Genomic DNA, 25524 nt, shown 5'->3' with positions numbered 1-25524 from the left:
CTGGAATTAATTGATTCTTGAAAGATAATTACTAATGCCTCCACAATCTCTTCAGCCACTTCTTTCAGAACCCTGTGGCACAGACCACCTGGTTCAGATGACTTATCTATCTTAAGACCTTTCAAGTTCTCAAGAATCTTCTCCCTAGTCCCTGACACTCTCAAACTTCTGGCATACTGCTAGTGTCTTCTACAGTGAAGAGTGATGCAAAATACTTATTCAGTTCTTCCGCCATATCTTTGTTCCCCATTATTACCTCTCCAACATCATTTTCCAGTGGTCTACTCTCACCTCTCATTTACACTTTGTATATCTGAAGAAACCTTTTATATCCTCTTCAAAATTATTAGCTCGCTTACTTTCATATTCCATCTTTTGCTTCTTTATGACTTCTTTAGTTGCCTTCTGTTGGTTTTTAAGAGCTCCCCAATCCTCTAGCTTTCCAATAATTGTTGCTCTATTATATACCGTCTTTTGTCTTTTATGCTGGCTTTGATTTCTCTTGTCAACCACAGTTGTGTCATCCTGCCTTTAGGATACTTTTTCTTCTTTGGGATGTATATATCCTGCAACTTCTGAATTGCTCCCAGAAATTCCAGCCTTTGCTGCTCTGTCCTGGCTAATGTTCCCTTCCAACCAATTTTGGCCAGCTCCTCTCTCATGCCTTTATAATTCCCTTTACTGTAATGCTGATACATCTGACTTTGGCTTCTCCCTCTCAAATTGCAGGGTAAATTATATCATATTTTGATCACTTCCCCTAAGAGTTCCTTTACCTTAAGCTCGCTAATCAATTATGGTTCATTGTACAACACCCAACCCAGAATAGCTGATCCCCAAGTGGACTCAACCATGAGCTGCTCTAAACAGCCATGTCGAATGACATTCTAGAAAGTCCCCTACTTGGGATGCAGAACCAACCTGTTTTTCCCAATCTACCTGCATATTGAAATCCCCTGTGACTATTGTAACATTGCCCTTTTAACATACATTTTCTAACTCCATTTGTAATTTGAAGTCCACATCTTTACTTTTGTCTGGGGGTCTGTATATAACGCCCATCAGGGTATTTTTACCCTTGTAGTTCCTTAGCTGTACCCACAGTGCATTTCTTTTTCTAATTACAGAGTCGCCAATTACAGAGAAATAACCAAATCAGTAGGCTCCTTCATTTATTATCTATCGACTCTTTATTCTAATTTGTAAAATTAACTGGACTTTACTTGACCTGCTTAGCCTCTTTTGTATTGATATGCCCTCTGGCCAATGAATCACAGTTTGAACTGCTACACTGTCAGTTCAAATCAACATTCCTATTGTAACATATGATCCAACAGTTCAGTAAACATTCTTTTGCATCTTTGCAACTCATGAAAAGTCTCAAAAATGTATACAATATTCACAATAAACTTACAAAATAATGCTGCTCTAATTTCTGTACCACCAAACAGCAGCATTGGATCATATTGTTTACTTTGGTGTAGTTTTGGTTACAGCATTAGTCATCCAGTTTAAAGGTAAAAAAAATCTGAGATTTGTCATGGCAAACAAATTGTTATTTTACTGAGGTAATTGCAAAATAGTCATTATCTTAATTAGATATCTTTAAAAATCATGAAGCCACATGAGCTCTGGGTATTCATTTGTCAATGCTGACATGAACAGTTGATACCTGGGGATAAGTGGCAGCTGTGAAAGTGTGTCAATACGATTATACACAACCGTGAGAGAAGCAAAAGGGGCCAAATAAAAAAGAAAATGTCAGGTTCAATGCCAAATTGTTAAAGAGTTTGATTTGTTTTGAAACTTTCATCACTTCAGGCAATCACCTGTCATCGCTTCCATGAAGACATTGTAAGAAGACACTTGGCAGGATGGCTTGGGATTTACCTCTCCCCATGAGTTGAATGGTGTTTTTCCTTCATCCTAAATTTAACATGGTGGAACTTTACTATTAAACTTTATTAATAAATGTAATCTTGATTTTAAGCTTTGATATTAAACTTTAATATTTAACTTAAATTTAATATTGTGGAAGTGCTGGCAGGTAGCATTCCATTCCAAATTTCCAGCTGGCAGCTGGATCTGTTCACTATCTGACACTTAGGTTCCAGTCACCGTGCCCCTTTTCCAATTGCCTTCATTCTCTCTATTTTCGAGGTTATTTCTGCAGCATGGATTTTAATTTCTACTTTCTCCTTACGTGCCCCTTGCTTACATGGTCCACGACTATTATGAAGTGTTGACTAACTGTTGACAGACTTCAATGAATGTTGTTCTTGATTTGATTGCTGTCATCTGTCAGAAACCGGGTATTGGTCACTCATTTTCCAATGAGGAAGCCTGGGTTCCATCAAGCACAGGAACTCAACAATGTGACTGAGATCAAAACATCACCATGTATGGAATGCTCAGAATAAACCGCAAACTTAGCTGTACATTCCTTGCTGCATTCTTGGGTTGCAGACATTCCTGGAACTGATGGCACATACAGCCTATTGACAGCTCACTGAAAAGATGCTGCTGCAAATGAATGGTTTGCTAGTTTGCTCCAGAAGGTAGGTAGCAGGTAACTGAGGAAAGGAAAGGGACTGATACCAATAAATTCTCCCGAGTTTCCAAATTCACCTCTGCTAGTTCAGAAAGGATGTGGAAAAATTGCCACCTCCCATCAGGAAAGGCTGAGGAAGAAATTTTGCAAATTCCTCCATGTTCTACTCCCTAAGCCCCATCAGCAATGCCTTGACATTGCTTGTAGACTGAGCCACGATCATAGGTAATATTGTGCATGGGCAATATTGACTGTTCGTCAACAGAACTAGGTTTGGAAACTTACTACTCAACTCGTAATTAATTGAAGCTCGCACTTTATTGTCTCTGCACAAACAACAACGTACATTAACTATGTTGACCCTAGGCCAACAACTTAGAACATGAATTCTGCAGTTCCTTCTGTACCTATACTCACTCAGAGCATTTTTCCAATTTATAAACCAGAAAGGATCTGATTGATCCTTTCTTCTCCCATCTCCTGGCATGAGGGTTTTCCTTGCAATGATGTTTCTCCAGAGTTATTGCTCCTAGCACAATCTAAGTGTCCACTTTTATATTAATTTCTTATCAATTGAAATGTAGCATTCCAGTGTCATTGGCTGAAGGTCATGTGGCTGACCTTTAACACCTTTTTATTGGCTCTGCTCCAGGCTAGCATCCATTAATGCCTCTTTCCAGCAGTGACAATCGGTAATTCATAGTTCTTTGTGCCAATCAGCAAAGAGCTTGATTCATGCAAAACAGATACTGACTCCAACAATCAAAATCCTGTATGTAATACCCAACCAAAGAACATCTCACAAATAACTTCTTATTTGGAAATGACTCTAGTCCACCAGACTACCTGAAGCATCTTTTTGTCTTCTTTAAGACACTGATCAAGCCAAGCAATTAACACACAAAATGGAAGATGTAAGACAGCTCCACAAAATGGCAGCCTCCATCTACAAGCACGTGATGGGAACAAAGACAATTGATCTGTCTGCTTCCATTATCCTTGACCCATTTGATTTCGACATTTTCTTCCATATTTCAAATCTGCTATGAGCTATCTCCAAGAAGAGGAGGGTATTATTTAATTGATGTGAAACTATTAAATGCCGTTGCTCAATAAGACCTATTTACTTACTTGGCTAAGCCCATCACCCCTCCTGGGGCATAGGCCCCCAACAGCAACTCGCCAGAGTCCTCTGTCCTGGTGAAGTTGTCCTTAGGTGTAAGTCATCTTCTGAGATCCTTCCTCTCCCAGGACAGAGGGTTTTGGAGATCATGTTGGCGTTTCTGTAGCTCTATGTTTTAACAGGATGGAGTTGCTAGCCCTATGTCCAAACCTCCTCCTTTTGCAGTTGGGCTTGGGTCCATTCCATGGCTGAGTTCAGAAAGACCCAGGATGCTCATTAAAAGAGATCTAAAGCTAGCTCCCGGATGCAGTAAATAATTGGAAGGCAAATGCAATGTTGGTCTTCACTGAATGGGGGATGGAGTATTAGTGTAAGATTGTCTTGTAGTAACTGGAAGTGTGAATCCATACCCAGGTTCCCCTGCAGCTTCTGTCTCGTCATTTCGCAAAGAAGTACGGCAGCACACTGAAGATTCAATTAATCATTGTTGAGGTAAAGGGGTTGTCCTATGATATGGCAGGGCAGCTTTGGCTAAATGAAAGGTGATTTCATTAAAGCAGTAGAGATAGTGTGAAGATGTCTCCCCCTAATGGAAGACTCTAAAAATTGGAACTCTTAGGATGAGGAAGACTTCCTTAATCTTTAGAATGCTGCACCAAAGAGAGTGTCAATGGTAAATCATTAAGGATATTCTTGGTCAAGACAGGTAAATTCTTGGATTACAGTGAATTAAGCATTTTATTGGACATAAAAATCTGGCTTGATCTTATAGAGTGGTGGACAGGATTGAGGCTGCATTTCCCGCAGCTCCGATTCTGTATATTTATTTGAAAGTCAAAAGATTTTGGGTTAAAGCCCCATTCCAACAGTAGCTCAAATCAGAAGAGGACCATGAAGGAGTGTTGAGCTCATTGTTACTTACTCTTCTTATTTCCCAGGACAATCAGTACCTGAAATCAGTCACTTCAGTCAAAACTCTACCTAATTATCAGTGGGATGTTGGATAAAGGTTCGAATCTTTGGAAGACACATGAGGCTGCTTAGCAAGCTACAAATCCATGTTATTACAGGAAAGATTTTAGCATAGATAAAGCAGGCTAACTGGCATAAGGAATACAGTGGGAATAAAGGGAGCCTTTTCTAATTGGCTGCTGGTGATTAGTGGTGCTCCACAGGGGTCTGCATTGGGACCGATTCTTTTTACGTTATATGTCAATGATTTGGATGATGGAATTGATGGCTTTGTTGCAAAGTTTGCAGATGATATGAAGATAGGTCAAGGAGCAGGTAGTTTTGAGTAAGTAGAGAGGCTACAGAAAGTTCCCCTACAGGCTACAGATTAAGACAATAGACAAAGAAACGGCAGATGGAATAGTGTCAGGAAGTGTATGGTCATGCACTTTGGTAGAAGAAATGAAAGGGCTGATTATTTTCTAAATGAAGTTAAAATACAAGAAAACAGAGGTGCAAAGGAACCAGTCCATTATGTAGTGGATGGGAGACATTGTCCAAGATGGCATGCAACTTGGACAGCATCTCTCTTCAGACACCACCGTCAGAGAGTCCAGTTCCATCCCCACAACATCACTGGCATTACGAATGAGTTTATTGATTCTGTTGGTGTCTGCTACCCTCAGCCTGCTGCCCCAGCACACAACAGCAAACATGATAGCACTGGCCACCACAGACTCGTAGAACATCCTCAGCATCGTCCGCCAGATGTTAAAGGACCTCAGTCTCCTCAGGAAATAGAGATGGCTCTGAACCTTCTTGTAGACAGCCTCAGTGTTCTTTGACCAGTCCAGTTTATTGTCAATTCGTATCCCCAGGTATTTTTAATCCTCCACCATGTCCACACTGACCCCCTGGATGGAAACAGGGGTCACCGGTGCCTTAGCCCTCCTCTGGTCTACCACCAGCTCCTTAGTCTTAGTATAAGAGCAAGGATGTAATGTTGAAACTTTACAAAGCACTGGTGATGCCTCACTTGGAGTATTGTGCTCAGTTTTGGACCCCTTATCTTAGAAAGTACGTGCAGAAACTGGAGAGGGTTCAAAAGAGATTGACAAAAATTATTTTAGGATTCAATGGCTTGTCATATGAAGAACGTTTGATGGCTCTGGGCCTGTATTCAATAGAATTCAGAAGAATGAGGTGTAACCTCATTGAAACCTATTGAATGGTGAAGGGCCTTGATAGAGTGGATGGGGAGAGGACGTTTCCTTTGGTGGGAGAGTCTAAGGCCAAAGGACCCAGCCTCAGAATAGAGGGGTGACCTTTGAGAACAGAGAGGAGGAGGAATTTCTTTAGCCAGAGAGTGGTGAAACTGTGGAATTCTTTGACACGGGCATCTGTGGAGGCCAAGTCTTTATGTATATTTAAGGCAGAGGGTGACAGATTATTTATTGGTCAGGGCATGAAGGGATACGGGGAGAAGGCAGGAGATTGGAGCTGAGAGGAAAATTGGATCAGCCATGATGAAATGGTGGGGCAGACTCAATAGGCCAAATGGCCTAATTCTGCTCTTATATCTGAGGCATTTACCATATATTATTACCATGGGATTCTTGATAAAAATCTATTAACTCAGTATTTAGAATGAATAACCTACAACAACGTGTATTCCAAGTGAATCACACATTTGGATGCCTTTGAAAGGAGGTTGGATAAAAATGTAAAGGATGAAGGAATAGGCAGATTTGCTGACAAAGTGAGCTGAGGTCTACTTAAAACGTAAACATATGCCTGGTTCAATCTAACCACTGGTTTGATTCTGGGCTTTAAATTCTATTTAAACATAGCTTAAAATAAAGTAGAATACAAAAATGTTAATGCAAAGGTACTTATTTCCCAGGCAACAGCTTCATGTTTCCCTGAACATGCACCAACAGTTTTAATCCCTTTGATGTTTAGATTTTCCTCTACAAATTTTCACATTACGTATTCTTAGGTAGTCCCTTGGAGTCAAGAGTTGGCTTGACTTGATGAGTTCCACTTCAGTTCTGTGGGTTCGAGATGGTGTGTGCTTGAAGACTGAGGAAGAGGGGTTTCCTTTCATGAGAGGTGTGTGCTCAGTGCCATCCCAAATGCTCCCTTCTCCATGTTGAATTATCATCTCCCATGTATACCAAGAGTCAGTGGGGATGTTGAACTTTTTTCAAGGAAGACGAATCTTTTCATTTGACCAACAGGTATACTCTCCTGAGGAAAGAGCTTGAAATGGGGGTGGAAGTCACTTTTAGAATACGTTATTAAGCATGCAAATGGCATGGCCTGCTCAGGCCAGGATCCCACCAAGCCTCACAAACACAAGGGATTCTGCAGCTGCTGAAAACCCAGAACAACACAAATTGCTGGACGAACTTATCAAGTCAGGCAGCATCTATGGAAATGAATAAACAGTCATTTTTTTGGGCTGACATCTTTCATCAGGATTAAAAAGGGGGGCGGGGGCAGAAAGGCTTCTTCCTTCCTTTCTTGTCCTGAGCTTCCATCAAACCACCCTCTTATTCTCGCCTCTTCCCTTTTCCTTTCCAATCCTGATGAAGGGCATCACCCAAAACATTGACTATGTATTCATTTCCATGACTTGCATGAGTTCCTTCAGCATTTTACATAGAAACATAGAAAAACTACAGCACAATACAGGTCCTTCGGCCCACAAAGTTGTGCCGAACATGTCCCTACCTTAGAAATGATTAGGGTTACCCATAGCCCTCTATTTTTCTAAGCTCCATGTACCTATCCAAAAGTCTCCGAAAAGACTCTATCGTATCCATTGTCGGCAGCCCATTCCATGCACTCACCACTCTCTGCGTAAAAAAATTACACCTGACATCTCCTCTGTACCTACTCCCAAGCACCTTAAACCTGTGCCCTCTTGTGACAGCCATTTCAGCCCTGGAAAAAGCCTCTGACTATCCACACGATTAATGCCTCTCATCATCTTATACACCTCTATCAGGTCACCTCTCATCCTCTGTCACTCCAAAGAGAAAAGGCCGAGTTCACTCAACCTATACTCATAAGGCATGCTCCCTAATCCAGGCAACATCCTTGTAAATCTCCTTTGCACCCTTTCTATGGCTTCCACATCCTTCCTGTAGTGAGGCAACCAGAACTGAGCACAGGACTCCAAGTGCGGTCTGACCAGGGTCCTATATAGCTGCAACATTACTTCTCAGCTCCTAAATTCAATTCCACAATTGATGAAGGCCAATACACCGTATGCCTTCTTAACCACAGAGTCAACCTGCACAGTTGCTTTGAGCGTCCTATGGACTCGGACCCCAAGATCCCTCTGATCCTCCACACTGCCAAGAGTCTTACCATTAATACTATATTTTGCCATCATATTTGACCTAGCAAAACTTATCTGGGTTGAATGCCATCTGCCGCTTCTCAGCCCAGTTTTGCATCCTATCAATGTCCCGTTGTAACCTCTGACAGCCCTCCACACTATCCACAACACCCCCAACCTTTGTGTCATCAGCAAACTTACTAACCCATCCCTCCACTTCCTCATCCAGGTCATTTATAAAAATCATGAAGAGTAAGGGTACCAGAACAGATCCCTCAGGCACACCACTGGTCACCGACCTCCATGCAGAATATGACCCGTCTACAAACACTCTTTGCCTTCTGTGGGCAAGCCAGTTCTGGATCCACAAAGCAATGTTCCCTTGGATCCCATGCCTCCTTACTTTTTCAATAAGCTTGCATGGGGTACCTTATCAAATGCCTTGCTGAAATCCATATACACTACATCTACTGCTCTTCCTTCATCAATGTGTTTAGTCACATCCTCAAAAAACTCAATCAAGCTCGTAAAGCATAACCTGCTCTTGACAAAGCCATGCTGACTATTCCTAATCATATTATACTTCTCCAAATGTTCATAAATTCTGCCTCTCAGGATCTTCTCCATCAGCTTACCAACCACTGAAGTAAGACTCACACTGGTCTATAACTTCCTCGGCTATCTCTACTCCCTTTCTTGAATAAGGGAACAACATCCACGACCCTCCAATCCTCTGGAATCTCTCCTATCCCCATTGATGATGCAAAGATCATTGCCAGAGGCTCAGCAATCTCCTCTCTCGCCTTCCACAGTAGCCTGGGGTACATCTCATCCGGTCCTGGCGACTTTTCCAACTTAATCCTTTCCAAAAGCTCCAGCACATCCTTTCCTAATATCTACATGCTCAAGCTTTTCAGTCCGCTGCAAGTCATCACTACAATCACTAAGATCCCTTTCCATAGTGAATACTGAAGTAAAGTATTCATTAAGTACGTCTGCTATTTCCTCCGGTTCCGTACACACTTTCCCACTGTCACACTTGATAGGTCCTATTCTTTCATGTCTTATCCTCTTGCTCTTCATATACTTGTAGAAGGCGTTGGGGTTTTCCTTAATCCTGCCCGCCAAGGCCTTCTCATGGCCCCTTCCGGCTCTCCTAATTTCCTCCTTAAGCTCCTTCCTGTTAGCCTTATAATCTTCTAGATCTCTAACATTACCGAGCTCTCTGAACCTTACCTTTGTACACCACGGTTGTGTGTGTCTGTTGCGTGAAGCTTTAGTGAAGGGTGCGTTGACTTGGGAGAGGGGCTCATTGATTTGGAAGCTCAAGAGACTGCGTCTGCTGTAGGAACTCAACTGGGTCAAGCAGCATTGGTTGGTAGGAAAAGGACATTCAACGTTCTGATTCCTGCCTTTTCATTTGAATTTGCTTGTCTTATAGTGGAGGATCCTACAGAGACTGCATGAGGGGCAGCTTGAAGCTGAGCAACTCTCATACATCATGTAAGGTGAACTGTTGGTGCAAAAGCTTGGCACAGACACAGTCCATCTTCTTGTAAGTTTACTGGTGGTTGGCAGATCAACATAAGGTGCATTACCGCCACCTACTGATCGGAGTGTGGAACAAAGAGACAGGAAGTATACCTGCTAAACTCCCTGCCCTCCCCCCCAAAAAGCTCAAATATTATTAAACGGTCTAACAGATTTCAGGAAGTTAAATACGCACTTATATACATTACAGTGGCAGTGATATGCTAACAAACTTTCCATGTTAAACTGTGCCTGTCCCAAAGATATCAATTTAGCAATTATAAACACAAAATGCTCTTTAGACGCTGGGGTCAAAGCAACACTCACAACACACTGGAGGAGCTCAGCAGGTCGAGCCTTTTTCCTACCCTCCCCCCACCTTCTTTATAGCGCCTCTGCCCCTTCCCTCTTCGGTCCTGACGAAGGGTTCTGGCCCAAAACGTTGACTGATTGTTTCCACGGATGCTGCCCCTCCTGCTGAGTTCCTCCAGCGTGTTGTGAGTGTTGCCTCAATTTAGCAATTAGATGTTTCTTTTGCACTGCATAGGAACTGAATTCAAATGATTTATGTTGCATTCCCTACAAATGCCCACATCATGCATATTAATTCTGAACAAGGAATTATTCAGTCTAGTATGTCCAATCCACAAATGTTTTAGGTATAACTTTTCCCTCTTTTTATACCCTTTTCTGAGTTGACTTCCCACCATCCTCTAAATTTTATATAAATGCCTTTCTTTCTTTTCCTTATCCCAACTTTGTGGCCAGTGATTGAATAAACTTTTAACTTTAAATGCATGGCTGGAAATTATAATGGACATTTACAAAATGGAGAAGATAACAGCATCTGTTAGTCATAAGTCGGAACAATTTGATTCATACTGGGAAAAATGGTTTAACTACATAACACCTCATAGGTCTGATTTTATTCTCACAAATCAATGAATATGTTGTTTAAAAAAAAGATCACGCCATACTTGTACATAGTTTTCTCCTTTTGCTTGTTCTTTCTTTCCTCTCTTTTCTATAAGTGTATACCTCAGATAAATATTACAGTATGTGGAGATTTGTGGCATATATGACTATTTGATATATATGTACAATATCTGAAATACATCTTATGGAAATGTTTGTTTTATGATGAACTTCAATAAAAAAATAAATTACAAAAAAATATGGCTTTCACCTCCCGTTTATGCAACAGCACCACTACATTTATATCCTTAATTTTAAGTGATTGCTTGACAAGAATGACAACCACCCTGTATCCTTTAACCACAACATGGCCAGGAACCCAGAAGAAATGGATACACAAGCCCAGACCCTGCCGCCTCAACAGATTTATCCAATCTCGACAAATGTCTGGCCTACAATTTGAAATGCCTGTTTTAATTAGATGCCAAGACTGAGAATGAATCATAGCACAGAAGTACATTATCAGGGCGATTTCTTCAACCCATTCCAAGGCTAAAATAATAACAACCATCTCAGACGTGAATACTGATATTTTGTCCGATAATCTTTTACAATATAGTCACCTGGAACTTTGGAACATAAACAGAAACACTGGTACGACCTGTCACTGGATCTTTTGAAATTCCCGTGCGACTGATCTTCAATCATTCTTCATCCTGATCTTTTTTAAGGCTTAAATACACCACAGGCATTGGGAAAAAACCACGGAGGAATCAGAATGAGAATCAGAATCATGTTTAATATCCCCGGCAAATGTCGAGAAATCTGTTAACTTAGCGGCAGCAGTATAATGCAATACATGAAAATTTAAATAAATTAATTAACATATATATGTATAATGAATAGTTAAATAAAAAGTGCTAAAAACAGAAATAATAGAAGCGAGGTAGTGCTCAATGTCCACTTAGAGATCCGATGGCAGAGGGGAAGAAGCTGAATGGCTGAGTGTGTGCCTTAAGGCTTCTGTGCCTCCTTCCAGACGGTAACAATGAGAAGAGGACAAGTCCTGGATGATGAGGTTCCTTAATAATGGACGCCACCTTTCAGAACTACCGCTCCTTGAAGATGTCTTGGATCTTCACGCGACATAAAGGGTACACTGGGATTATATTCCACATTAAACAACGCAAGGTATGTGCCCATTCATTTTCCATCTACCCCAATCTGAAGACTTTACGATTGCAGTGCTCCCAACACCCTAATATTGCCAATATTGGTTGCCTAACTTTGTGTCCTGACACATTAACACCACACATTCCTTGGCTCCAGCGGACCGAAACGAGTGGAAGTTATCGCCGGGCATTCTGGGACTTGCAGTTCAGCGGGAACTACGCCCCCCATCAGGCCCTGCGGTTTCCGGAAGGACAGGTGTCGTTTGGTGTGGCAGGGCCTTGAGCGCTGCCCTGGTCAGTCCGAGTTTCATTCTGTCCTGTTATTGTGTCTCTCACCAAGCGCAGGGCCTGGTGTCTGCAGCGCCGGCCAGGTGAGCGGCTTCGCGATGGAGGAGGTGGGGGGTGGAGTTTGGGTTGGAACCTGCGGCCTGCTGCCGCGGTCGCTCGGGGAGAGACCTCGGAAAGATGCACGGCCAGCGAGACCGAGGAGATTCCCCACAGGGACAGGCAGTCGGTGTCAGGACAGCCTCAGTCTCTGGCGTTTGGTGGAAGGATAGCCCTATGGTGTGACGGTAGAGCCGTGCGGAGCTGCAATCGTCTCGGACTAAGTCTGCTAATGCCGTTTGTTGTTGCCATTTCAGCTGTATAACTGCACATCGTTACGGTCTTATAACTTTCAGTATTACGCAGTGTGTACCAATACATCCTTTGGCACTAGGGTGGATTATAATTCTAGCGATAATCGCTGCAGTCCGTTACAGTTTTAGTTTCTGATGTCTTATTGCTGTTCCTCGTTCTCAGATTTCTGCGCATCTTGTCAAATATTACTGTGCGGGACTCGTCGTGCAATTTGTTAGTATCCAACGTTATGTTAAAATTTCCGAGTCCAGTACTACATGTTGTTTTGATCCTGGGATGTTGTGCTTTCCGTTGCCGTGCATTGTATTTTGTACGCACAGTCGTTGTTAGCAGGTGATGGAAACCTGCTAAAATATAAAGATAACTACTTAGGACCTCTTGTGTATGAATGTATTAACATGATTAACATAGTTCTGCAGGCTTTAAGATTACTGCGATAGAAGGGAGGGGTCTTGCTGAAAATCTCCTTTGTTTCCACAGCAACCTTCGAATGATGTAGAATGTGAAGTCCACTTTATTTTATTAGGATCATTATAACATTATAGGGTAGAAGCTGACCTTAAGCCTGGTGGTACGTGCTTGCATGCTTTTGTATCTTCTACCTAATGGGAGAGGGGAGACCAGAGAATGCCTGGGGTGGTGAGTCTTTCATTATGCTGGCTGCTGTGCTGAGGGTTTCTGTATGGTGTGCTGAGCTGTGTCCACAACTTTTGCAGTTTCAGGAGATCTCTGGCAGAGCAGTTGCAGTACCAGGCTGTAATGTATCCGGATAGCATGCTTTCGATGGTGTATTGGTAAAATTTGGTAAGGGCTGATGTGGACAAGCCAGATTTCTTAAGGTTGCTGAGTCTTCTTGGCCATGGCAGCCATATGGTTGGACCAGGACAGGCTGTTGCTGATGTTCTCTCGTAGGTACTTGAGACTGTTAACCCTCTCACCCTCAGCACAGCTGATAGACATTAACATTCCCTTCCCGAAGTTGGTTACCAGCTCTTGTGTTTTTGTTGACATTGAAGGGAAGGTTGTTTTCATGACACCATGTTACTAAACTCTCTTATTTCCTTCCTGTACTACCTGCATTGTTGCTTAAGATATGGTCAACTTTGCCATCGTTTGCAAACACATTGATGGAGTTAGAGCAGAACTGGCCACACAGTCATGAGTGTTGCTACCTATCCTTACTGATTACGGTCTATTGGTCAGGAATCAATGAAAGGTTGGCCTTACAGTCCTTTTACTGGGAAGTATCAGGCAGAACTCCCCCAAATACATAGATGTGACAGGGGAAGACTACAATGTTTACTGACACAAGTTTGTGAATCCGTGGACAGCAGATTAGCAAATAGTAAGGACTGAGTTTATTGCTCTTTCATGAGTTATTCTTTACCAGCAGAGTGGAGAAGACATTGCTGAAGGGTGCTTGGGAGATTTACACTATGTCCACACTACGCCGGATAATTTTGAAAACGCCGGTTTCGAGTAAAAACGACAGGCGTCCACACTAAGCGTTTTTCAAAATATCTCCGTCCACATTAGGCGGATATTTGGGCGAATCTCCTACTGGGCATGCGCAGGACACACAGACAACAAGTGAAGAGGAAACGATATACTTAGTGCGCGTTTGTCCAGTTACAGAGTAGAAAAACTTCAAAGGAATTGCTCTTGGCTCTCGCGCAGGAGGACTTAAAACTTAAAAAAAACAAATACTGGAGCGTATGGAGGCAACCGACAGGGAGTTCACGGACAGTATGACCCAGTTGACGACAAACATTGAAAAACTGACTAACTCTGTTGCATTAATAAAGTACCTTGTTAAATGTATAAAACATGCCTGCATCAGTGTTATCTTGTATTTCCATGCAATGTTACGTTAGGCTGTTACACATCTATTGTCAGAGAAGTACTTGCATAAATAGGTAAACCACCTTCATACAAGCAAGGACAGTAAACGGGGCGAAGTGAGTATACTTATTTATTCAGTAAGCTATGGGTCTGTTCTGAAATTGTTAGGTGGTGGCGTTCAAGAAAACAACGAACATCTGTTCTGGCAAGTCATGACAATAGTCAAAAAAGCTCACTTTACAATTTAACTCTCACGCCGTTCACACCGACTGCGCGTTATAACAGCTTGCGCAGTACCAAGCAGAAGCAGAAAAAAAACTGTTGTTGTGGTGTTGTCATGACAGTGTTTTTAAATCTCTCCGGATACCCCGTACACACTACGCCGGATATTAAGCGTTTTCAGATTTATTCACTCTGGAGAGTGTTTTCGAAAATCTCCGTTTTCGGGGGCTGAAAACGCCGGCTCAGTGTGGACGGGAGGGCAAAACGAAGAGAAAAAGCTTTGTTTTCAAAATTATCCGGCGTAGTGTGGACGTACCCTCAATATCATATAAACAGATGGACATGCCCTTGGTTTATTATCTCCTTAGGAACCTCTCACCTCCAGGAATACACTCCCCAGAGGGCAAATTCAAATGTCAAGCAAATTTATTTGTTCAAGCTTTATGTCAGCTATTGAACCTACTTACCTTCAAAACTGAAAATATTATACCACCGAGCCAAGCTAGTTTTTGGTTATGATATCCAGAACTGTGTTGCCCTTGGCTTTTCTTGCAGTATTCAATTTACAGTTTATTCTAATTGTGTGACAATAGTGAGACATCCAGAAACGTAGAGAAACAAATGGTTCTTGGCATGCATGTTCACTGTTTCCTGAGAGCAGAGGATAAGCAGGTAAGGGGGCAAGAATGGCTACTTTTTATTAAAAATACACATGAACATAGAGAGGTTATGATAGAATTGTAGTAAACATTGGTCTATTATTTTGTCACATGAGTCGAGATACAGTGAGAACTTTTGCTACTCATGGGGCAGAAGTACATACACACAAGTACATTGAGATAGTAAATAGCAAACAGAAAGCAGAATGTAGTGTTGCGGCTTCAGAGAAAGTACAGTGCAGGTAAACATACAGTGCAAGGGCTGTGGCAATGTGGATTGGGAGATCAGGAATGCATCTCTCACATTTGAGAGGTGTATTCAAGTGCCTGATAGAAGTCACTCTAGATACAGATGGTATGTGCTTTCAGTCTTTTGTATCTTCTGCCCAACCGGTGAGGGGGACAGAGAGAATGACTGGAGTGAGAAAAGTCCTTAATTATGTTAGCTGTGGGAAGTGTGAACACAGTGAATGGAGGAATGACTGATTTGCATGATGGGTTGGCTTGCATTCAGAACTCTTTTAATTCCTGTGCATTGAATGAGCAGTTTTGTGGGAGAGTCACAAGCATTGGAATTTAGCTACATAATAAGGGGCAAGAGATTTAAAACTGATGTGCATGGAATTATTTTTTGTCTTAGCATAGTGAATCTGAGGTCTGTCCCGTCTGGCCCTGGGCCTTAACTATCCTAATGTTTTTCATATTCTGATTATTACAAACATTTTTTATTTTTAATTTTACCAACTGGCATATTACAAATTTATTGCAATTAAGCCAACTTAAAATGAGTGTACAAGAACTTTAATTGCAGCAAGAAATTCATTTTTCTAGAATATCATATTTTTATTATCTTTAAAATGTGCTGTCAGATGTGCTTTGTGTTTGTCTATATGCATTTTTGTATTTCATTAACAAGCTTTGTTGAATGTTCAGGAATAATATTGCAGGTAATCCCTGTGCTACAGCCATTTAGGGTGTGGAAGTTTCCCTTAGCAGAATTTACAAATCACTACTCAAAAATTTGAGATGCAATTTAAAATTCGCTGTCATGGAATTTGGGTGTGTGTGTGTGTGGTGAGGATGGAAGGAGACTTAATCTGCTTTAAGTTAATTTTTATCAACTTGGGTTTCTTGACTTATGTGCAGATGATGCAGCTTCACTTTATGAAAATCATGATACCATCCGTTTTCTGGAAGGGTAACCCCACTCCCATCCTCCAACCCTTCCCCATGGAACACGTGAGCTGCTTGTAAAACTTTGTAATATGCTTCTACAACTCTTGAGTTAACTGGGTAGAAAGAAACAAAGTAGCAGCACACACCCTGCTGCCATCAAACAATAACCAAGACATCCAACAACAGGCATGCGATGTTTTCTTTAATATATTAAGTGCTCCCTTGACGGAAAATGGGCAAAATCGGGTACAGTACAATGTTCATTGATTTTGGGCTTGAGCTTTAAAAGCCAGGTTATTGTAAAAAAAAATTAGAAAATAAAGACTACAAGACAGGTGGAATGAGGCTCCTACTTTAAATACAGTGAGAGTGCTGAAAGGAAGCCTGTACATCATGGCACAATCAAGATTTGGAAGCAAAAAAAAATAGAGGATAACGTGCATTTCAAATTGCAATAATGCTTTATATGAGCCTTAAATAATTGACATTTGTATTTTCTAATACAGGTTGAAACTGCAGCGTCAGAGGTCTCCAGAAATTAGCAGGAAACTGAAGTGAGTGTAATGTATTGCAAATCTTACACCTTATTTGATCTAAACCAGTGCAACATTTTTATATTTTTTAAAAAAGTAATTCCCGATGATCTTTGGAGTTACTTGGAATTACTAAAGCGAAGAGCATCTTAAAATGTTATCTTTTTTAAACAATAGTTATAATCAGGGATTGTTAGTTGACTTTTTTAGTGTTAAGCCATTGTACAAACAAAGGCGTCATTTGCAGCGGGCCTTCTGAGCTTTTTAATGTGAATATGGTACACTAACTGGGAGCAATGTGTGGAATTTAATGTTTGTAACAGAAGTGCATGGGAGGAAAAAAGGAATTCTCCTCCAGCTGAATTATAAAGTTACATAAAATTATCTTGCTGATGAATCATAGGTTTAGGCATTTATTTTTACCCTGGGTTACAAGCAGAAAACAAATTTTAAGCAATTTATCCACAAAACTTAGATTGAGTGAGGGTGAGTGCAATTGTGTATCATACACTAATTTTTAAGAACGGTTCACAAGTACTATGCAATACAAACTGCTGGTTTTGAAAACAAAATTACTTTTCTTTCTATATTGTCTTATTTTATCCAGTGTCTTATGCACCATTGATGATTAACTAAAGGAGTTGAGGATCGTATTGGATTAAAAGAACATATCTTTTATTTCAGTATTTGAGTAATATAGTAAATATACTGCTTGATTAAGCTTCTTGGCCATTTAAATAATTCATTACGGGTTATATGTAAAAATAAGTGAATTGCATGCATCAATACTCAACCATGTGATTTGTACATGCCTTGCTTAAAGTAAACATGAACTAAGACTCGCATTTCTTGGCTCCTGTGTCTTTTAATTAGTTTAATGTTTTTGATTGTACAAAATCTAACAGTGGCAACAAGGTATTTTTAAAATGAACCCGAGATGTCTGTCTATCTGTGGAAGCACAGTGTGATGTTCAAGTTTAAACAAAAAGCAGCGCAGTGCACATTCTTTAGGGGGGTAGACACAATCGAGTTTTATTCTAAAAGGCAGAAAACGGAAGAATTCATGAGTTCATGAACAGTGAGTACTGGATGATAATCATTGAAAAAAGAGTAGAAATGACTGGCTAAATCGGAAAGATTGATGTGTTCCATTACACAACAGATATCTGGATATTGTATATGGAGTGAATTGAGCAGTATTTTAAAGCAAATGGAATAGCAAATGAAAACAAGTACCAATTTTGCTGAGTATATTGGATTTAAAGGCATACTGTTTGCTTCAATGTTTAACTGATCCAGCTGAGCTTTGCTGATAGCATGAAAATAATGCAGGAACATTTAGAGCCAGAGACATCATTGATTGCAGGCTGCTGCAGAATCGAAAGGAAGAGGAGTCCATTTCAGTGTATGTGGCTGAACTGAAGAGATTGAGCACTGTCAGTTTGGTAATGGGCTTAATGATGCACTGAAAGATCATTTAGTTTGTGGGATCCAACAATAGAGCATTCAAAAACAGCTCCTAGCTAAAGCCCAACTTACGTTTAAAATGGCAGTTGAAATAGCTATATCAATGGAAACAGAAATGTAATTGGATTGCAATCTGGAATGAAAGTGAATAAAATTGCAACATCTAAACAGAAATGGTCCTGGCCAAACAAATCATGTGTTAGTGTTTTGGCATGGGCACCAAACCAATGCAGGTTTGACAGCATTTCAAAGATATTGAACTGAAGCTTGCAGATATCCAACTGAGAACTTGTACTGGTGAAAAAGTAGTTCCTGTGGGAATGACGTTCATAACAAACAACAACCAACAAGCCACATTGGGCTTGTATGTGGTAAAAACAGGATGGCCAGCATTGTGGGGTCATGAGTGGCTGAGACAGCTACGACTATATTGGAGATCATCCACCAGAGTCAACTGAAAACAAATTAAGAAAGATACTGCATGATACCGAAACCGTCTATGCTGTACACCATGAATAGAGGGCAAACGGGTGTTGGTGCCAGCCTTTGTGCCTCTGGTTGGACCAAAGGAGAACCATGCTGCTCAGAGGAAGAGTGAAAGTGATGAAAGCAATGGTCTGACTACAACAGTTTTGTAGGCGACATATCTGAGAAGGGCTGGCTGGTGGTGTAGTGGCATCAGCACTGGATTTTGAGGCAGTTGATCCTGAGTTTGAATCCACTGGATCCCAACCTGAGCAGCAGCAATACCTGCATGGAAGAAAGGCCTGGCAAACTACTTTCGTGTCTTGCCACAAAAACTCTATGAATAACTCACTATCCATAAGGTTGCCATGAGTCAATGACGACTTGATGGCACTCAACAACAACAACATATCTGAGAAAGTTTCTGTTATGTTAATTAGGCATTTACTTGCAAAATGTGGCTTGGTTTTAAACTGGAAGAAAGTTCAAGGAGCTTCAGGAAAGTTGCAAGCATTCGGCTTTTGTGAGTATAAACTAGAAGCTACTCTCGTGGCACTGTTGTAAGCAGTTTACTGTGCTTTTTCAAGTTTGGCTTGTTGAATATCAGATGCAAATGACAGGTCTGCCTGTTGGTGCCTCACCAAATGGGCAATCATAAAGAGCTTCTTTTTCAGTGGGAGACATGCAGAAAATAAAAGGTTAAATGAAATGGCATGTAATAACAGAAAGTATTGGAATATATAAAATGTAATTTGACTTAAATACATATCCCTAAAGATTTAAATGCTCTTGCAGCAGACATTGTGAACATGGAAGAAACTGATAGGGAAGCTGTATCGACAGCTGCACAGCGAGTGGCTGGAATGCTTCAGCGACCTGATCAGCTGGACAAAGTCGAGCAGTATCGCAGACGAGAAGCTCGAAAGAAGGCTTCTGTGGAAGCCAGACTAAAGGTATATACACTGTGTGAAGAGGAAGCATTCATTTTGCATCTGCATATAACAAAAAAAATCCTCAAATGTGCCTATTGCATTGCTGTACAAACAGTAACTTTGCCAGTAACTAGTCAATTTCCTGTGTCAAATGTGACTGCTTGAAGACTGATATTTTACACCAATGGGACAACATTGACAAAAAGCAACAAAATTGGGACTTTAGTCCAGATATCTCTTAAAGCTATTTCACTATTTTAACAGATTGGGTTTCTTTACTGCTGAAATTCAGTCTTGCTTTTGATGTTTTGTTTAAATAACAAGTATTTTCTGATTTTAATACAATATTATTCCAAACACCACCTTCCACTTAAAAGCTGCCTTAGGTGGATAAAGTATAGTTTAAATATTTAAGTTGCTTAATTGCTGTACAGTAAGATTTAACTTGTTCAGTATTTGTTCTTATTACATAAGAATATTTTAATGAAAGTTGCCATTTTTATGCATCTAATTACAATTGCAGGCTAATTATGTTTAAGATTATCTAAATTTTAAATGCACCTGGATGAATTTTATTTTGTGGTTTGTATTTTTTTCAGTGCTTCATTGTTAATGTTTAATGCACAGATGATCAAGAATTTGCTTAGCCTTAAATCATATTGTAGAAGTTGTATCATGTGAAAAGGGTGTTTCTGCTAATATGTGTGTGTACCTTTGATTATGCAGATAAATGGAAGACTGCATCGTTTGTGTGTAATGCTCAGAATTGTCTGTGTTTCTAAGCTTCAACGCACATGTTCAAAATTTAAACCTCAGCCATGCAAAGAAAATAAGAGTTATCGTGTATGTTTATCTATGGTTTTCTAAATATGTTAAGTACTATGTCTACCATTTCAATCATGCGAACATCACACTGGTCAGAAATTAGGCTAATTTGTGGTACCTTTAAGCTTTGAATTTTTTCTCCACTAGCTCTGGAATTAGTTTTGCCTCTGTCCTTGCATACATTTCTTAATCATCTTTCAGGCAGCTATTCAGTCTCAGCTGGATGGAGTACGGACTGGGCTCAGTCAGCTTCACAATGCTTTGAATGATGTTAAGGACATCCAGCATTCCTTGGCAGATGTCAGTAAGGACTGGAGACAAAGCATTAATACGATAGAGAACTTGAAGGATGTGAAAGATGCTGTGGTTCAGCATAGCCAGCTGGCAGCTGCTGTTGAAAACCTGAAGAACATTTTTTCAGGTAATTTCTATCATTTAGACTTCTGTTAATGACGGTCCTTGAATGCCCATTCAGGTAAAATTGCAAATATCCCCTTCTCGCAATTCCTCCGTCTCCGCTGCATCTGCTCTCAGGATGAGGCTTTTCATTCTAGGACGAGGGAGATGTCCTCCTTTTTTAAAGAAAGGGGCTTCCCTTCCTCCACTGTCAACTCTGCTCTTAAACGCATCTCCCCCATTTCACGTACATCTGCTCTCACTCCATCCTCCCACCACCCCACTAGGAATAGGGTTCCCCTGGTCCTCACCTACCACCCCACCAGCCTCCGGGTCCAACATATTATTCTCCGTAACTTCCGCCACCTCCAACGGGATCCCACCACTAAGCACATCTTTCCCTCCCCACCCCCCCCCCGGCTTTCTGCAGGGATCGCTCCCTACGTGACTCCCTTGTCCATTCGTCCTCCCCATCCCTCCCCACTGATCTCCCTCCTGGCACTTATCCGTGTAAGCGGAACAAGTGCTACACATGCCCTTACACTTCCTCCCTTACCACCATTCAGGGCCCCAAAAAGTCCTTCCAGGTGAGGCAACACTTCACCTGTGAGTCGGCTGGGGTGATATACTGCGTCCGGTGCTCCCGATGTGGCCTTTTATATATTGGCGAGACCCGACGCAGACTGGGAGACCGTTTTGCTGAACACCTACGCTCTGTCCGCCAGAGAAAGCAGGATCTCCCAGTGGCCACACATTTTAATTCCACATCCCATTCCCATTCTGACATGTCTATCCACGGCCTCCTCTACTGTAAAGATGAAGCCACACTCAGGTTGGAGGAACAACACCTTATATTCCGTCTGGGTAGCCTCCAACCTGATGGCATGAACATCAACTTCTCTAACTTCCGCTAATGCCCCACCTCCTCCTCGTACCCCATCTGTTATTTATTTTTATACACACATTCTTTCTCTCACTCTCCTTTTTCTCCCTCTGAATATACCCCTTGCCCATCCTCTGGGTTCCCCCCCCGTCTGTCTTCCCGGACCTCCTGTCCCATGATCCTCTCGGTATCCCTTTTGCCAATCACCTGTCCAGCTCTTGGCTCCATCCCTCCCCCTCCTGTCTTCTCCTATCATTTTGGATCTCCCCCTCCCCTTCCAACTTTCAAATCTCTTACTCACTCTTCCTTCAGTTAGTCCTGACGAAGGGTCTCGGCCTGAAACGTCGACTGCAGCTCTTCCTGGAGATGCTGCCTGGCCTGCTGCGTTCACCAGCAACTTTGATGTGTGTTGCTAAAATTGAAAATGAGGTAGTTTGGGGTGAGAGCACCTTGTAGATTAGACACTACAATTTCTTTTCTAACTGAATTGCTTTTTTTTTCTAAATGACATTCATGATATCAATATGTTTTAAATACCTTATAGCAAATGAAATTATTTTGAAGTATTGTCTCTGCCATCCTAGGAGCCAATTTACAAACATTATTATAATGACAATCAATTTTAGTGATACTGGCTGTGGAATAAATGTTGGTCAAGACAAATGCCAATTAACCTCAAAACCAAATGCCTCTGACTTCCTCAGCATACGTCTAGAGTGTCTGTTTAGATTTTTGTACTTAATCCTGGAGTGGGTCTTGAACCCTCAACTTTCAAACTTGATGAGACTGTTTCAAGTGAGTTGTAGGCGATACTCGTAAATATAGATGCAGGAATGTTTAATTGCTACATACAGTTTTAAAATGGCGTTGGATTAACCTGTAAAGTTTAACCACATTTGATATAAAAGCCTTGGCAGTACCATGTGCAATGTCTCAGACTATTAAGTAGTAATGTTAAAGTGCAAAACCTGGACTGTGTTAAATCATTGCTCTGAGTACCAATGGATGAATGTAATTCAGTGGTTAATAAGCCATATTAAAGAACAAGTAATTCTAGAATGAAGTATAAGCAGTCTCTATATTTAATTGGGGAGGACTGTGACTAAGTTTTTTGACGTTCTTACCACTATAAGAGCAGCTGTTTCCTGCCACCTTGAAGGATTGTTTGGGGCCTTGAGTGGTGGTGAGGGTGGAGGTGTAGGGGCAGGTGTTGCATGTGTTCTGCTTGCCAGGGGTAAGTGCCAGGTGGGAGATCAGTGTGATGGGATGAGTGGACAAGGGAGTTGCATTGAGAGTGAGCTTTGCATAAAATCCTTTACCTCTTCCACCTGCCACCTGCTTCTCACTTCATTTCCCCCCCCCTCCCGTCACCCACCTTCTTCTTTGCCTGTTTTTACCTACCAGCTGCTAGTTTGTACTGCTTTCCCTCTCCTACCTTATTCTGGTGTCTTCTTTCCTTTCCAGTCCTGGTGAGCGGTCTGAGCTTGAAGTGTTGATTGTTTATTTCTCTCCTTTGCTGCTGCCTGATTTTCTGAGTTCCTCCAGCATTCTTGTGTGTTGCTCCAGATTTCCAGCATCTGCAGAATCTCTTGTGTTGAAGATAATGCACATAGATTTTGTTCTGTTTGTAGCACTACATCATAAAATTTACAAAATAAGGGGCCATAGCATTTTGAAAAGTATGACTTTCTGAAAGAGCTATTCAAATAATCCCACTTACCCACATGCCTTTTCCCCAGGCGAATATTCAAGTCCATTTAATCAATTACTTGTAGTCGCGCTGATACGCTACGAGTGAAAACAACACACTATATCGAGCAGGGTCGGATTGAACTGTTTACTGTTTGAATTGTTACTTACCTCGTAACTGGGTTGCCAAACCAGCAGAAATGGACCACTTAGTTGGAGTCTGGATTACTGGAACTAAGAAAGTTTTGTTAAAGAAATAAGTAACACAGTACTCTAATTGTAAGGATATAAATGCAACAGGTTAGCAATGATAAAACACACATGTACACAGAACTAGGATAATAGGAATCAATCAAGCTCTATCGCAGTCTAGGGGTAAAATGATCAGTCTCAAGTGACGCAGAGTTCAGCTTAGTACAGTTCGCAGTAATTGCTGTTGTGCCATTGGAGAGACAGAGAGAGAGAGCGAGCGAGCGAATGCAAATTTTCTGATTCAAAACAGACCTTTGATGTTCCCAGCAGTTAGCTTTCAGGCAGCCCTTTTACTGTCTTCGGAGGTCACCGACTGTGACCCCTCCGTTTTGGATACGATCGTTCTTCCGCGGTGAACCCGGCACCCAGGCAAGGGCGGACACACACACCAGGTTCCCGCCGATCGTACCTTTTCACCCTGTGCGTCTATGGTCGGTCCCGCGACCAGACCTCCAAACATCCACCAACTTGTGGGGGCACACCGCACTCCAGGGTCTCGTTATCTTGTGATCTCGTGGTGTCTGTCTTGCCTTAGCGAACCTATTCCTTTTATCCCCCTGCTGGGGTATCGCCTGTCCATCAAACTTCAAACAGTTCAGGTTCAAAGCAACCAGTCTATCAATACTCGGAACTGTGTCTCTTTGTTAATCTCTCTCGTCTCTCATTAACATTTTGAACACTTCTCCCTTTTGTCTCTCTTATCTCTCTCATCAGCATCAATCTTCTGATAACTTGGTTTTTCGTCACAGAATCAGCGCACATTAAGTAGCCGCACCCAGCAACCCCTGCTCTTTGCGGGGCAGAAGCGACGTCAGCTGCCGGGCCGAGGTCTACCCCGCACTTAGAGCCCTTTCGGTTGCCGCTGGCTGCGGGCTCGCCGGCGACTGCTGGAGCTGGTTCGCTTGCTGTCTGGCGAGCCGCCACGTGACCGCCACCCCCCCCCCCCCAGAACCAGCGATAGGAGGTGCAGAGTCCGCAGCCTGCACACTCTCAGTTCTTTTAGGTGGCTGTCCTTGCCGTCATGGGGGTGATACCGCAACCGGGCGTTCAAGGTCTCGATGCACCGGTTTGAGACGGTCAATGGTAAAAGTCTCGTCCCGACCGGCGATGTCGAGAACGTATTCGCTCCATTATGGCACACCACCTTGTAGGGTCCCTCGTATGGTTGCTGCAGGGGTGGTCTGTGCGCGCCTTGGCAAACAAAAACATACTTGCTCTGTTGTAGGTCCTTGGGCACGAAAAAGGGTTTTGTTCCGTGGTGGGACGTCGGGACTGGAGCAAGGGTTCCAAGCTGCTCATGGAGTTTAGTTAGGACCCCAGCATGTGTGTCCTCCAGGCCCCAGGGTGCTGGCACAAACTCACCGGGGACTGTGAGCGGGGCACCGTAAACCAGTTCGGTCGATGATGCGGCCAGGTCCTCCTTGGGTGCCGTGCGGATAACAAGCAGCACTCAGGGGAGTTTGTCCACCCAGTCTGGCCCTTGGAGGCGTGCCATCAGGGCTGACTTCAAGTGCCTGTGGAAACATTCCACCAGGCCATTAGACTGCGGGTGGTAAGCAGTCGTCCGGTGGAGCTGGGTTCCGAGTAGTTGTGCTAGTGCAGACCACAAAGCCGATGTGAACTGCACAACCCTGTCTGAAGTGATGCGGGCTGGGAGTCCGAACCGTGCCGCCCAGGTGGTGCATCACGCCGTGCTTGGGGTTTGTTAAGGAAAACTGCGGCGTGATGATAAATGAGAACTCTGATAACACTCTGGCGAACTCGTTGTTGGAATAAGTGACGGAGTCCAGGTGTAGGGCCGGTAACCTGGCCTCACCGAGGGAGAAAGACTGGAATGTCTTCGCATCGACCAATCGTCGTCCTTTCAAATCCACGAGCAGGCAGTGCGCGTGGAGGAAGTCTGCACCCAGCAACGGCTGTGACACTGCGGCCAGTGTAAATGTCCATGTAAAG

At 42.2% G+C, this 25524-nt stretch overlaps 1 protein-coding gene across 3 annotated transcripts in view; it reads left to right on the top strand.

The window, feature by feature from the left end:
* The first annotated feature begins 11830 nt into the window (after positions 1-11830).
* Positions 11831-25524, top strand: part of exoc3 (exocyst complex component 3) — a 34468-nt gene continuing 20774 nt past the window's right edge. Inside the window, exons 1-4 of one of the 3 annotated variants that reach the window (XM_063069758.1) lie at positions 11831-11962; positions 16636-16683; positions 19390-19547; positions 20553-20772. In XM_063069758.1, the coding sequence (XP_062925828.1) occupies positions 19404-19547; positions 20553-20772 (364 nt within the window). In that variant the 5' untranslated portion in view covers positions 11831-11962; positions 16636-16683; positions 19390-19403. Of the gene's footprint in view, positions 11963-12136; positions 12156-16635; positions 16684-19389; positions 19548-20552; positions 20773-25524 lie in introns of those variants that run through there. The other 2 variants (XM_063069759.1, XM_063069760.1) reach the window with 2 other exon arrangements.

Source organism: Mobula hypostoma, chromosome 17 (genome assembly GCF_963921235.1).
Source record: "Mobula hypostoma chromosome 17, sMobHyp1.1, whole genome shotgun sequence".
Classification (NCBI taxonomy): domain Eukaryota; kingdom Metazoa; phylum Chordata; class Chondrichthyes; order Myliobatiformes; family Myliobatidae; genus Mobula; species Mobula hypostoma.
Note: the sequence above shows the minus strand (reverse complement) of the source record. Positions and strands in the feature narration are given on the sequence as shown.